This window comes from Lissotriton helveticus, chromosome 12 (assembly GCF_964261635.1).
Source record: "Lissotriton helveticus chromosome 12, aLisHel1.1, whole genome shotgun sequence".
Taxonomy (NCBI): Eukaryota; Metazoa; Chordata; class Amphibia; order Caudata; family Salamandridae; genus Lissotriton; species Lissotriton helveticus.
In genome coordinates this window covers 102,245,441-102,261,070 of record NC_136073.1, presented here as the reverse complement: position 1 = coordinate 102,261,070, position 15,630 = coordinate 102,245,441, and the positions used below count along the sequence as shown (strand labels likewise).

The following is a 15,630-nucleotide window of genomic DNA, read 5'->3' as shown; positions in this document are numbered from 1 at the left end:
GTCATCATACCCTGCATTCCTTAGCTGTCTAGATTCCAAAAACATTCAGGTTTGCTAGGTGTCCCTCCGTGCCTGATGAAACGGGACCCAAATTTCACAATTATTGCAAAAAAGGTTCAGTTGTCAGTGGAAAAGTGTGATGTGTCCATGTGTTTTGGCTCATTTCCTGTTACACGCACTAAGCCTCTTGGCCTTTTTCTCGTTGCAGGTGCTCATGACAAGTGAGGTACCATTATTATTCAGAGACTTGGGGGAAGCTCGGTAGCAGGACATTTGTGGCTCCCTGCAGATTCCAGACGTTTTCCGAAATTAAATGTCAGGAAAATGTGTTTTTTAGTCAAAGTTTAAGGTTTGCAAGGGCGTCTGGGTAAGAAAACGTCTAGAGAGCCACGCAAGTCACCCCTCCCTGGGTTCCACTTGGTGTCTTATTTCCAAAACTGTACAGGTTTGCTAGGTTTCCCTTGGTGTTGACTGAAGTGGGACCCAAAATCCACAGTATCCACAAAAAAGGGTTGGTTTTCATTAAAAAAAAATGTGATGTGTCCATGTTGTGTTTTGTCTCATTCTCTGTTGGAGGCACTAGGCATTTTGGCCAGGTGCCTGTTGCAGGAACTCATAACAAGTGAGCTACCATTGTTATTTGCGGACTTGGGAAAATGGTAGGCATTAGGAAATTTGTGGGTTCAAGCAGACTCCAGAACTTTCTATCACAGAAATGTGAGGAACAGTTGAGGTTTGCAAGAGATTATCAGTAAGGGCCCAACATCCACAGCAGCACAAATAGCAAAAATAGGGTCAATTTTCAGCGGAAAAAGGTGATGCATCCATGTTGAATTTTAGGCAGTTTCCTGTTGTGGTCACTAGGAATACCCACACAAGTGAGGTACTACTTTTTTGGGAAGACATGTGGCAACATCCTTTGGTAGAATATTTGTTATTACCAATTGGATTTTGCTGCACTTTCCAAATCTAAGCCAGTGTGTAAAAGATAAACAATTTGAAAAATGCCCTCTGAATCTCATGCTAGCAAGGATGCCCTCAAATTCAGAGATGTACAACTAACCGCACCCATTAAAGTCCATGTTTGATGCCCATTTCATAAACACATAGATTTCTCATTTTTTACTCTACACATTTCACCATATGAATTGGTATATATGGTACATAACAGCTCAGTTGTTGACTCTGTGTACCTCTAGTTTCACCATGCCCGTATATGCCCTCAACTAGAAGGGTCTAGCAGTTGTAATGGTATATTGTTTTTGTAAATTGGACATGTGACAAAAAGTTACATAGGAAAACGTTAGCATAAATAGCCATTTTTTTCTACTTACTTTCAATATTTCTTTATTTCAATTGTAATTTCATTCAAGAAAACCTGGAGGGATATACACATATGAGTCCCTGCTGAATTCAGACTCTAATCTACTTTTCAGAAATATCTAGCTTTTTTGGATCACACATGGGTTTCACACTGGTTTCCACCACAAACTGGAAGTAGATTGAAAGCAGAAAAAATATTTAACAAGGGATACCACTTTGAAAAATTACAAGACTGGTACAAAAAAGCAGGTTATTTTACTCAGCTCCTATTGTTGCTGAAATCTGGTAAGATGGTGACTTGAGCACAGCAAACCTTTGGCGTATACCATTTTTAGGAAAACAGAGTCTTTTTTGTGTAATACTTTTTCCCTAGTTTCCCCTAAAAGAGGAATCCACAATGCACTTGGCACTAAGGCCTATCAATGTTTGTAACCCTACCCAGCAGCATTTCATGTGTGCCCTACTGCAATGCCACAGTGCCCCTCATTACCTAAACCAAAGATGGCAGAACCTTACTTCACCTGCGCCCACTCAGAGGTGTGACCATGGAAATGAGCAGTGCCTCCTCTGCGGGCATTCTAAACCAGTCCTGTGGGCAGCTCCCCTCCCTCTGGTGCATAACTAGCTAGTAGAGAATAGAAGGTGGCTCAGGTGTTGTAAGCTAATGCTGCCTGTGACAAGGTAGTCCGCTTTCAAGTTAATCAAGTTCTTGGGCACTGCTTACAGGCCATCATGTTAAGGCAAAAAAACACATACCCACACACAAAACCTTTGTTTTATTTCTGGGAGCAAGTTCACATTTCATTTCAACAAGAGAGCTATGTTGCTCATGGGTGACAGTTAGGTTCATGCAAATGAGCACCCAGAGGCATTAGGCAGGCAAAGGGTAAATATCTAAAAATACCCAATCTATAATATTTATTACAAAATTGACTACACAAGTGGCTTGAGCTTGTAACAACTATTTAAAAAAGTCTAAACAATTAATGGATTGTTGTTTCCTATCAGAAGGTAACATCATTATATTTAATAATGTATCTCAATGCTTTCCTTTTGAACAGCCAACCTTGCTTCATTGAAAATATCTTTTGGGGCCTATCAATGTTTGATTTATTGATATTTAAACTGAGGGTTTAGGCCTGTGAAAAGAGGTTCTTTTTAGCAAGTTGAATTTGCAGTTTAAAACTGCTTGAGCCCGGCTGTATATGGTAGGCGTGAAGTCGCTGCAGTGGGGGCGAAATAGGCGCTGAGCCCACTAGCGACTTTTAACTTAAAGGCCCTGTGTACACTTTGTAAATTATACTAGGGAAATTAGGTAAATTAAATATGCCAATTTAATCCTGTTTAAAGGTGGCACATACCACTTTACCAAGGATTGGCAGGGGGGAAGTGCACAGAGTTCTATACTCAGCAAAAATAGTTAAAGCAGAAATCTGGGGGAATCCCCACAATCAGAAGTAAAAAGTCTCAGAACTCATCATGCTAGAATGGACAAGTAACTTAGCAGAAAGACATGCATAAATAAATAAGGGAGTTTTAAAATTAAGGTTTATAACAACCAGCTTTACAACTGGGAGGGTAAATTTAACATTCACAATAACTTTGTTTTTACCGTCTTCCAGCTCTTACATTACTTGAGGAATGTGCGCTTCAAGAACAGCCTTGGGGATGAGATGTACTTTGATGTAAATGGTGACCCACCGGCCTTGTATGATGTGATTAACTGGCAGCTTAAGCCAGATGGGACCATCTACTATATGAATGTGGGGAACTTTGATTCCGGGGCACCATCAGGGCAGAAGCTATTTGTCAATACAAGTGCCATCCAGTGGAACAAAAAGCGTAAAGAGGTAATGCCCAAAAATACGTGGCTTTCAGTGTGTTTTTTCTTAAAATGATGGACCATTGTCTGTTTGCTATTTGCTTTCTAGTGTCTTCCACTGCTGATGACCAAGGAAGTAAACTGTATAATGCTTGTTGCCTGAACTTGACTTCAAATTCTCCTTGCTGTCAAAGGAAAGGGGGTTTGATTCCTTATACTATGGTTAGATGCAGCAAAGTAGCCTAAGCTGCCAACATTGGAACTGAAGAACTAGAGTGAACCATCACAGCAGCTCAACTTACTATAATTCTGGCCAAATCACTTAGGGGCATAATACCAAGGGATTTATCTCCGCTTTTTTGTCTTTAAAAGCCAAGAAAGCGGAGATAACATTATCTCCCTATCAGCAACAGGGTGCTAACACGCAAATTCGCATGTTAGCACCTTTTTTCTCTACGCTTCCCCTTGCATCTCTAATGAGATGCAAAGGGGGCATTCCAGAGAAAAATAGGAGGAGAAATGTTGTTAAGCGACATTTCTCCTATTATCAAGGATTTCGCTAACCCTGTTAGTGATAAAAAAAAGCAGCGCTAACCGCGGTTAGCACTGCTCTTTTTTACACCTGGTATTTTCCTATGGAAGGTGGATATCATGGCTAAGTTTGTGAGCCCCATCATCAAGCTAACGCCAAACTTCGAGAGATTATCGTTGGTTTTCCAGCGATAATCTCTAAATTGGCAGTTAGTGCGAGGATTTTTATCACTTCTGAGATAAACCTTGCTAATAGCAAGTTATCTCTTCGATAATTTCCGGTGATGCTTAGCGTTAAAAAATTCGTTGCTAGGCATCGTTAGCGATAAATATCTCTCATCGTTGGTAATATGCCCCTAAATCTTCCTGTGCTAAAAATGTGCAATGTCTGGTTCTCTTGCAAAGTACTCTAATGCCCTGGACCCCTTATACAAAATAAACTGCAAAACACATAACTAAATGATAATGTCAACTATTTTTGTAGACGGGTACTAACTAACACAAATAAAAAATATCTTTTAAAGGTCTGGTTTGCACAATAGAATTATGGGCCTGATTCCGATGGCGGTTTGAAGGGCCACCATTGTCCCGTCGGAGTCGGAAAAGGCGGGTGCAGTCGAGTCAGTCCTCCTGACCACCATATTACAATGGGCACAGATAGGCAGTTTTCTGACCGATGCGGTCTTTCTGACTCCAACAGGAAATTAAGACCATATCGGTGTTGGAAGGGGCCAATGAAGACAGACAGCTGGGCAGATAGCCGTCCAACCGCACACCCTATTAAGATGTGCCTATCAGGCCATCCGACCGAGGTGGTTAAACCAGCTCATCAGAGTTGGTGGAAACAGAGGAACAGATGGCACAAACTCAACTCCACATACATCTTGGGACGCCGTGGATCCTGTGTTTCAAGTCCTGCCACTGCTCTAAATGCTCCATTACTGCAAAATCCGACGCCGTAGTGAACACCACCACTCCTGACGAATATGAAATCACTGGCTTTCCAACCATATTGGTCGGAGCTGAAATTTTTCTGACCCCATTGGTTGGAATTGATGTCTTTCCGACTGCAGCGGTCGGAGTTTTCCAATGCATGTATATTAATGGGGCTGTCTGATAGTCCCTGCGGTTGGATTTTTCCTGCTACCTTGCCAGTCGGACGGCTTTTCCAATCTGCATCGTATTGAGCCCTTCAGTCTGTACTAAGGGCAAAGATATAAGTGAAACAACAAAATAAAATAAATGTGTTCTTTTTGCGAGTTAGTCTCCAGCAATACCTAAAGATACCTTTGTAAAAATGCCAATATGCACCGAAAACAGAAAAACACGTTTTGAATGATGTATTAAATACCTTACGAAAATTCCCCTCTGCTCCAAAGGATGTCTCTGTCCTCAGTGATAGGGCCCACTCCTGGCAATGCACTATTGTTTCACTTTAGAACTTGTCAAGGCCACAGTTCAATTCTTCCAATCTCAATATGCCATGCCAAGTGGTGTAGTTAAAAATAATGGGGACCACTGCAGAAATGTGATGAGTGACCCCAAAGTATTCCATATCTCACAAAAATATGTATTATCCTTGAGCGTATTAAAAACCACTGAAGGTCTGCACCTCCCCTAAAGGTTAGATGCCCCCATTGAATGTTTGGCACTCTAGTGACACAGGTGACCCCTGCACCGCAGGGGCTGCAGGGGCCTGCGCTTCACCCCTAGCTGTGCCCCAACAATGGACTGTCTCAGTTAGCATTGTTTCTAGAAGTACTTATTTATCCATACATGAGGCTAAATGCATTGTAAAGCAATCAATCATAAAAATGTATTCTAGGTCTGTGACCATGATTATAAATTCTAGCATACAATTACTGTAGTATATATTATGAATATATATTTTTAATTCATCTGATAGTGTTGTGGTTAACGCATAATTGTTTTGAAATAAACTTTCACATGTCGTTCCCCAGGCCCCACGCTCTGTGTGCAGTGAAAGCTGTGCTGCTGGCTATAGAAAAGCTCTTCAGAAAGGTCATCCTGTCTGCTGCTTTGACTGTATCCCGTGTGCTGCAGGGCACATATCTAACAAGACAGGTAGAGAGAATTAAACATACTCATGGAATGATGAAAACAATCAGAGCTGGAAAATGGTTTGGGGAATGATATAGGTAAACTTAGGTTAGGCTGTTGCTAAAGATACTTAAAGGTCCTTAAGCTATGCTCCTTTAAAACATTTTTCACAGATGGAACATGGAGTCAAACATAGGATTTCTTTGAAATATCTTAGACGCAACCATAGGTAGCAAACAGCGTAATCAAAACGTACTCTGAGGAAGGTTTTGAAGAAGTATTGAAAAATGTCATCAACAATCAAAGATTAAATACAGTTAAAAAAATTAAAGCTTTAGATGCATACTACACGCCTACATCATTGGCTTATAACTGCATTTGTTTCTTCAGTAACTGGTTTGTTTGGACACTCAGTAAGTCGGGTGACCTGTACTCTGTCACTTACCCGTGTTCTGATATATCTATTTATCATCCAACTACTCATTTATACAGTTACCCATTTATCCACCCACAATAAAGCACACACAAAGACTCAACTCTTGAATGCAAGATAAAGTAAAAAGAAAATAGTAGAAAAAATATGCTGCAATTTAAATGTGAGCATATGGTTGCAAAAAAGATAAAAGTGGACATAGAGGAAATGTCCATCTTGAAATTATATTGTGCATGGTTTATTGTTATTTTAAAGTTTCAACATTACAATCACCTTCAGAAGCAACCTTTTTGCCTTCTAGATGATGTAAAACTGTGATAGACTCTGCACTATACAATTATAAGATGGCCACAAAAACTGGTGCATCAATGGCCTTTTGACTTTTTGAGCAGGGGACATCCCTTGGAGCATGTACATTTGATGAATTGTCCAAAAGATAAGCTAAAACAAGCAGTGCAGTCATGAAACTTATTATTTTGTTTGATATATAAAAACTGTGTGTCCATTTTGAAATGCTGCTATGCATAATGTATTCTCAAAATATCAATCAAAAATGGCAGACACAATCTTCTCAATATGGTGGCCATTTTGAATATGAAACACTGATATATTTCTATGTGCAAACCATTTGAATTTGGTATCCCTGTTTGGAAATAATGGTCACACAGAATACAGTGCAAATCAGATTAAAAGTGTTGCAAGCAAACGGTATATCAGCACCGCCTTGGGATGTGCAGGATGCTCTAGGAAAACAAATTAAATAAAAAAAGATTAAGCAAAGAATTGAAAGACAACCTTTAAATGGAGAAATTACAAAAGTTAAAAAACGGGTTTGTTGGATATGGCCTTCTCTGCAGGGTGATCCCCAACCTTTTTGCCTTCCTCCTCTAATTTTTCTGACTTCATTTTTGCTGGCCATAGAACTTTGAGCACTTTTCCAATGCTAAAGTACATGTGTTCTCTACTTTACACATGGAAACACTGACTCATTCCCTTTTGGCATTTTACATTTACCAATTAGCCCCTGCTAAAGTGCACTACATGTGCTTAGGGCCTGTAATTTAAAGGCTACTAGTGGACCTGCAAGACCAACTGCCACCCACTTATCTAGCCATCTAACAGTGACTAAGGCTGGCAATTGAAAAGCCTATCTGTGCAGTTCATGCTGCCATTTCGACCTGTACAGATAAACCTCTTGCCATGTCTAAAGGTTCCTTTTTATGCATATACATCACCCCTAACTTAGTCCCTGGGTAACCCAGAGGGCAGGGTGTAATGTATTTAAAAGGCAGGACATGTACCTTTAAATTTTACATGCCCTGATATTGAAAACCTCCCAAATTTGTTTGTCACTGTTGCAAAGCCTATCTCTAACTTAGGATAACATTGGGATTACTTTAAGGTATATTTTAAGTGTAGCTCCCACTTGTGCAGAGATACACTGTTCAGGATTGGTGTCTCTAGACTCACAATGGAAAATCACAATTTAAGATGGTGTTGCACGTCTGAAATGGCACTTTTAGAAAATTGGCCTCTTCTTACTTTAGCCAGTCTGTGCCTGACCCACAGCCCCCCCCCCCCACCTCAGCCCCAGGGACCACCACCTCCCAGGAGCTGATATAAATTAATGTAGGGCTGACATAGGAGCTCCTATAGCCCTAGTAAAAAGTGGTTCTGTCATAATTTTCATATGGGTGGCTCTGCCATCAATGTTATATTACTGATGTTGATTCTGAAAAATCCAAGCATAACAAAAAAAACTAGTGTCACAAATGAGCCATGACCATTCAGAAGGACAGGGGTATACATTCAGTATGTAGCTGGGGTTGCATATATGGGGTACACTGACACAAATATATTACTAAAGCATAGAATGGTAGCCACTGTCGTTTACAAAAAAACACATTTTCCTTTGAAATTACCGTTAACTTTGTAGAGATGTAGTTTTACTAAAAAAACTATATAGTACCCAAATTATAATTTGTGCAAATTGGGTTTCAGGGAATATTTCTCATTGGCCAACACCAAGAAAATGATCTTGATTTGTTTTGATTCAATTAAAACCTTTGTTCCCATCTCACTTTAGAATTTTAAAAAGTGTTTTATGTGTGTTTTTCTGTTTATTTCATTTGAAATATTTGTATAGTTCATTTTTAGATATTTAGATTTTGTTGTCTGTTAAATGAAAATGACATCCAAAAGCCTCTCCTTTTTCACCATAAAATGTTTCACATAGTTGACTTTACAAAATCCTTACGCTTAAGTAAACAGTCTCCAGGGTAAAAGAATAAGAAGCAATTTGCAGGATAGGTTAGTTTGACATTTGACCTCTGTTTTTGGGTACACAGGAAATGTGATCAAATAAAAAATGGCCTGATTCACAAAGTTAAACCTACACTTTTGTGTAAGTTTAGGTTTGCTTTGTAATTCACAAACTCCAACTTAATAGTACATTTGAAACTGCTGAGGCTCCTCGTCGGGGCAGAGAGCTCCACAAATAAAAGATAACCATGTCGTATCTTTTTATGTGCGGAGCTCTCCGCCCGACTCCAGAGACTCCACAGTCATAAACTTACTATTAAATTGAAGTTTGTGAATTCTAAAACAAACATAAACTTATAGAAAGGTGTACGTTTACCTTTTTGATTCAGGCTCCACCTTTAAAGTCATCATAAATGCCTGTTCACCTTCAGAACGTCAGCATGGTTATTTAGGTGCAATCTCATGGCTCAAAGGGCTATAGCTGTTCTAGTTGAGCCCCCTTCCACTTGTGCACATGGGTGCATTTTACCGGCTGCACCACTGGTAACTATGCACCTGTTTTGTGACGTGTATCTTTAATAAAAGTGGTGACCAAGTGCACACCAGGAGACCACACTTTTATTAGCAATATGATTTACATAGGGCAAAGATTTGCTCCATTTAGGATGCAAATTCAAAAATGCTTTATTCGGTATATATATATAACCATATAGCAAACAAAACATAAAACTTTGCATTACAGTACATATAGAAAATAAAATACAGTTTTCTATGGTGAGATAAGCCTTACAGTGTCTGTACATAAGCATTAAGCAATTTTCCCAGAAATAAGCAAGTATGAAATAGAAAACATTTGAAATACATGTACAAAGTTCGCAATAAAGTGATTCGTGCCAACCTAGAAATGAATATATGCGGATTCCTAAAAAACACATGTGCAAAACTCGCAATAATAAAGTGCAGTTTCCGCAGTAATGCATTTGCAAGAGTTGCAATATTAAAGTGGCTTGTGCTAATAAACAGCACATATAGGCTCATTTCTCATGCTAAAAGTATCATAATGTGGAATCTAATAATTCATAATCATGTAATGATTGCTTTCGTTACAGATACACATTTTAAAATATATGTAGCTACATAAAAACATGCATCCGTGCTTCTCAGTTCAAACATTATCTGCAGTGCATCCTTAGTTGTTCTTGTTTTATACTTTAAAAGAATGGGCTTAAATATAATTTTCTTAGAAAGATATAAAATTTACAGAAAAGCATAAAATGACAGCAGCTCTGTTTGGATATCCCGTCACAAGGACAAGGTGAGGTACTGTTCCGTCTGGTATAAGGGAAGGACACAAGATGGTGCACAGTACCTAATGTTAACCGTGTCAGTACAAAGCGGTGAGAGCTTCTTGTAACTTCTGTCAAATATTGCTGGACACCTTCGCTTACATTATGCTCCTGGTAGTAAACAAAGGTGCGTTGTTTTGCATATTCGACAACCCTGACCTTCCCTGCATGTTCTAAAAAGGATTCCTTTAGCTCTTTTTTGGATACGGGGGCACCCTGTTCCATTTCCAAGAAGGGATCTAAATCAAAAAGTAACTTACACCAAAACCGAATGTGTCTAAGCCATGGGATGTGCATACAACACTCAAGTTTTAGACAATCTTTAATTACGTTTTGTGTAAATTTAGTTTCGGATTTGGACCATATAGACCGCCATAAAATCAGCAGACGTAGGGAGCTAAATCCCTCATGTGGTGTAGGCCTACTTCCCCGTGAATGAGCTCAATAGATGCAGATGCAGGGGTGCACAACAGGCAGTTCAAGAATACATTTTCCTGTTGCTGGATCAGCTTACCGCTATGGGTGTGATGCCCCCATACGCCTGCCCCATATAGTGCAGATGTCAAACACCTTGTATTGTAAATATAGATCATCTCCTTTATTCTACGGCTCCCCAGTTTGGTGGCAAATCTAAAAACACTATTAGTATTCCTAACCATTTTTAGCCGCACACTCTCTTGCTCGTTGGTCCAGCCCCCGTCTCCAGAAAATGTAATGCCAAGATAACAGAATTTTTTTAACAGTTTCTAACCTTACATTTTCTAAATAAAAGGTCCTGTTTTGCTTGGTCTTCTTCCCACATGACATTATAAAAGTTTTATCTTTGTTAATTAGCAATTTTCTGTTGGCTATAAACATCTGAAATTTGTCAATGAGGTGATGAAGGCCAATTTGAGTGCGTGATAAAAGGACCGCATCATCTGCGTACAACAGGATTGGAATGGGCTTGCCATCAAAAGGGGTGTGTCCGCTGCGGTCGTTCTAAGAATTGAATCTATCTGATTAATAAATAAAGAAAATAAAAGCGGTGCTAAAACGCAGCCTTGCCTAATGCCTCTTTTGACTTTAAAAAATGGAGTACACTCACCGGCAGGACCGAAGCGCACTTTACACGTCAGTCTTTCATACAATCTAGCCAGGAAATATATAACCTCTTTTGGTGCATCCATTTCCAATAAAATAGGCCATAAAAGTGAGTGTTCAACTAAATCAAAAGCAGAACTTAAATCCGCAAAACATAAAAAAAGGTTTCCTTCCTTTACTGTTGTGTATTTGTTAATGATGAGATCAAGCTTTATGCATTGCTCCATTGTACCCATCCCCCTTCTGAACCCGTACTGTACCGGCAATAAGATGGTTTCCTCCTCTGCCCATGTTTCTAATCTATCTAGGAGGATTCTACTTAGTACTTTAATCGACGAGTCCAGAAGGGAGATGGGACGATAGTTGCATGCCTCTGACCTGGAGCCCTTTTTAAAAAGGGGTATAATGATTGATTGGCCCCAAGTCAGTGGAAGGTTCAATTCAATTGCAGCATTAAAAAAGCGTGTTAGGATGGGTGCCCATAGGTTCATCTCATGCTTGTATAAATCCATGGGCACACCATCTGGGCCCGGGGCCTTGCCACCATTGCTCTTTTCCAGACCCATCCGGACCTCATACAAACCAATAAATAGCGGAATAATCGGCCATTTATCATCAGTGTCTATTTCACAATCTAAAATCGGCCCGTCCGAATTAAAAACCTTTGAGAAGTGATCTATCCATGCATTGCAGTTAACATGGGAAGTTATTACGGGTATGGTATCATTTTTTTAAAACGGGCAGTTAATAATCTCCTAGAATAGTTTGTTATTTTTTGTAGTTACAGCCATATCAAAATTGTACCATGCCTCATTTTGAAGTTCTTTTTTCCGTGCCTCTAGGGTGGTCTTATAAATGTGGCGCTTTTCCCTAATATGTACCACATCTCTTAGTTTTGTCGCTAGAGCCAATTTTAATGTGGACAGAGCTTCAGTACAATCTTTATCAAACCATCCGGTTTGTGTAGTCCTCTGTTTACGGCTCTTGCCTGTCAGTAATCCCTCTATTGTTATATTTATCTTACTAAACATAGAGAGCACAGTGGCCGGGGTCGCCTCATCACTTATACAATAACTTATTTCTGCTCCGCATTTGACTTTAACGTCCGCTAGGAGTTTGTCAGGATTAACTTTAGCCCACTTGATTCTTGGTTCATTTGGTCTTACTGCCGTGATATCCCGGATTGGTTTACTATAAACTTGGGATTTGCAACCCCAACCCAGTAATATCAAAGAGATACTTTGTGGTCGCTCACGGCCAGCTCGACTATCCATAGATTAGAGTAGGCCGTACCACAAGAAACAAGTATGTGATCAATGTTAGAGTTGGAGTCCTTTCCTTTAAAGGTTGGGCACTTAATGTTACTCCTTTTTTTTAGTACAGTCTAGTAATTCTAAATCTAATTTAGTGGCTAAACTGTTCAACTCCGATCCGTATGTGTTATGGGGAAAATGACTATGTATAATATTACCTCTGCCATCATGGTCAGACAAAATGCCGCAAATCCCCTTTTGGACATCTCTACAGGCCTGTAAATTAAAGTCTCCTGCCCAGAAGATAACCGGGGGGTCTTTATGTTGTGCAAGGGTTTCATCTATTGCTCTTCCTATATCCTGTACTATGGATCCTCTGCTAGCATCAAACATATTATTATAGAAATTGACAATAACCAAGTCCTTGGCTTTATGATGCTCCAAGCATATTAACTGTGCATATGGCCCAACCTCGAGGCATTTTCCTATTTTAAATTCTGTTAGCCTGGTAGATATCAAAGTCAACAGACCACCCTTTGCCCTACCTGCAGCGGAGTTCACTGCATCTACACAAAAGGATCTATAACCTTCGACAGGGATTAGGTCTCTATGCCATGTCTCTTGGAGACAAATTATGTCATACCCTTGTGTAATTAAATCCTTCCAAAAAGGGGTAGTGGGTTTCCCATTTATGCCCACTATATTCCAAGTAGTGATATTAACTCCTTCTTCCATAATATCATGTGTGGTATGATGTATAAATGATGTTATTATATTATTGGGTAAGGTAATGTCAGCTACTGGCGTGTTGTTGTATTGTACCAGTGCTCCAACCTCCAGTGTATCATTATCTGAGGCCGCCCCACATTGTTTACTACCCATATTATTGGATGAGGCTGCATTAGGGTCAGTTTCTATAATAGGTGGTAACAGTGACTCTACTCGATTAATTAAATCCGTCCGATCTTTAGGTCTCCTTATCGGGTTTCCGATGTCAGTTGTATACTCTTGTATGATATGATTCGTGAGTCAGTCGTTATCTCCCATTGACCCAAAGAGTTGGTATCTGTTAGAAGTTGGAATACAAAAACCATCTTGGAATTTTTGTTGGGCAAAAACAGAATAGACATTAGTATGGTAGGTAGCCCCGGGATGGTCAATTGTTTGTACATTTATATGTTTGCCTGGCTGCTGTCCATAGAAAAAAACTAATGGGAGTAGAGTTGTATTATACTCCCATTTGGAAGGTGGCGGTGCATTCAGGATACAATCTCTTGCCCAATCTGGTGTTCTGTAATTGATGATCACACAGTCACCCTCAATTTTCTTTTCAAGGGGGCCCAACCAACCTACTCTCTGGGTCATAATTATCTGATTAGCCCCATACATAGGAAAGCCACAATACTTAGAAAGCCAGTGCAAAATTTTATTTTTAAGCATTTGATGACTTTCAAATTGTGTGGGCTTCAATTTTGGAATATTAGCAAGGACAGCGACATAAGGGCCACATTCTGGGGGTAAATTAATCACAGCAGGAATTGTATTTTGATTATGGCCCGCAGACTCTGGTTTAGCTGCATGCTTAGGCACTAAATTGTCTTGTTTATTCCGCTCTTGTAATACTGTCTGCCCTGTAACGTTAGTGGGATTGTCAAAAGGTAGTTTTTTAGGAATGGGGTTTAGGCTAATTGTCCCTGACTTCGTAGTACCCCTAGGTTCTCTACGAGCTGTTTCTTTTTGGAGGCTTTCCTTGGGGGTAGGGTGATGGATAATTACCTGACTGGGTGCACTAGTCCTATTCTTGCTCTCCATAGCCGGTATAATGTCCCTGTTTTGAGCTAACATGAGAACATCCAGATGAGCTGCTGTATTGGATTTCTCTATCTGGTTTCTAAGTTTATGAACCTCCCTTGCCATATTGTCTATTTTGTCGTGGATGGGTTTCATTAACTCCATTAATTTAATATAAACATCCTCTGGATCTATAGTACTTAAGGGTACCAAACTGGTGGGCTTTGACCTAGTTGTTACCATATTGCCTTGGTGGGGCTTGCTAGTAACCGTATTCACTCCCGCATTTTTAGCATTTTTTGAACCCCCAATTTTTTACTCTTGGGTTTTCCTATAACGGCGGGCACAACCATAGTGACAGGGGTGTTATCTGAAACCAATATGGGGGTCCTTGACATGCGAGAACTATTGTCTTCTGAGACCACTTCTTGATCAAAACCTGGAGTGGCAACAGTGCTTATTCTCATAATTGGGCTTGGATTAATTATCTCATTCGGTACTGTGCTTAATCCCAGTGAGAGGCGCCTTTCCGTTCGATCAATTTCATCGGCAAGATCGCTCACAGCTTTCACTAGATAGTTATCTAATGTATTATATGTATCCACCTGGATTGGCTGAATTCTCTTTCTCCCCATTTTAACAAGAGGACGTGTTACAACAGTACAGAAACAAACAAAAGAAGAGGGACCAAATCCCACTTGGATAGCTTACCACGAAGTCCATTAATTTTGAATGTTTATAGGTCCATCAGGTTGGGAAGGCAGAACCAAAAGGGGGGGCCTGGCCCAGCCTCGTCCTGCCCCGGACGGCCACAGACATACCGCCCTTTGCCCTGGCTTAGCCCGGCTGGTCCCGCGCGCGTCCCGCGAGGCGGGAGGTAACGCTGCTTTTTAAGCGCCTCCGGGCGCGTTATGGGCGTTTATGCGCTGATGGCTAAGGGTTCCTGGGAGTTGAAGTTCTTTTGTTTCCCCCTCTCTGCAGCTGCGCCTGATGTTGGGTGGCGCTGACGGCGGGGGGAAACAGCAGGAGAGCAGCGACAGACAAAAGCCCCGGTCAAGGACTCCCACACTCGATCCCAGATAATGCGGAAGTGTCAGGGTAGTAAAGCGTTTCCGCTGGAATGGACAGCTGAGCAACCCGCTCAGCCGGAGGTAACGCTGCTTTTTAAGTGCCTCCGGGTGCGTTATGGGCGTGTATGCGCTGATGGCTAAGGTCTCCTGGGAGTTGAAGTTCTTTTGTTTCCCCCTCTCTGCAGCTGCGCCTGATGTTGGGTGGCGCTGGCGGCGGGGGGAAACAGCAGGAGAGCAGCGACAGACAAAAGCCCCGGTCAAGGACTCCCACACTCGATCCCAGATAATGCGCAAGTGTCAGGGCAGTAAAGCGTTTCCGCTGGAATGCACAGCTGAGCAACCCATTTAGGATGCACCATGTATAGATCCTTTCATTCTCAGCAAAATGTCAAACACATAAACAGCAAGAGGTGGAATGATCTATGAAAAAAGAAGACTTCATCCTAACAGACAAAATATAATTGAACTATGAGGAAGAATGCCAACGGCCAAACAAACTATTCTGGTCTTAAAAAGCAGTGTTGGAAAGTGTTTCATTAGTAGTGATAAGTAGTGACTCACCATTAGTAATAAGGCCACAATAAAAGGTTCACTTAGGATCTTAATAAATGATTCGATTTCTCAACCCTTTGTAGCTGGCTGCGAGTAGGTACAT

The 15,630-nt window shown here is 40.6% G+C and overlaps 1 protein-coding gene across 1 annotated transcript in view; it reads left to right on the top strand.

Moving 5' to 3' along the window:
- LOC144797955 (vomeronasal type-2 receptor 26-like) overlaps nucleotides 1-15,630 on the top strand; it is a 39,886-nt gene that overhangs the window by 19,589 nt on the left and 4,667 nt on the right. The window contains exons 3-4 of the mRNA XM_078668760.1: nucleotides 2,942-3,173; nucleotides 5,638-5,761. Coding sequence (XP_078524886.1) covers nucleotides 2,942-3,173; nucleotides 5,638-5,761 — 356 coding nt within the window. The remainder of the gene's footprint in view (nucleotides 1-2,941; nucleotides 3,174-5,637; nucleotides 5,762-15,630) is intronic.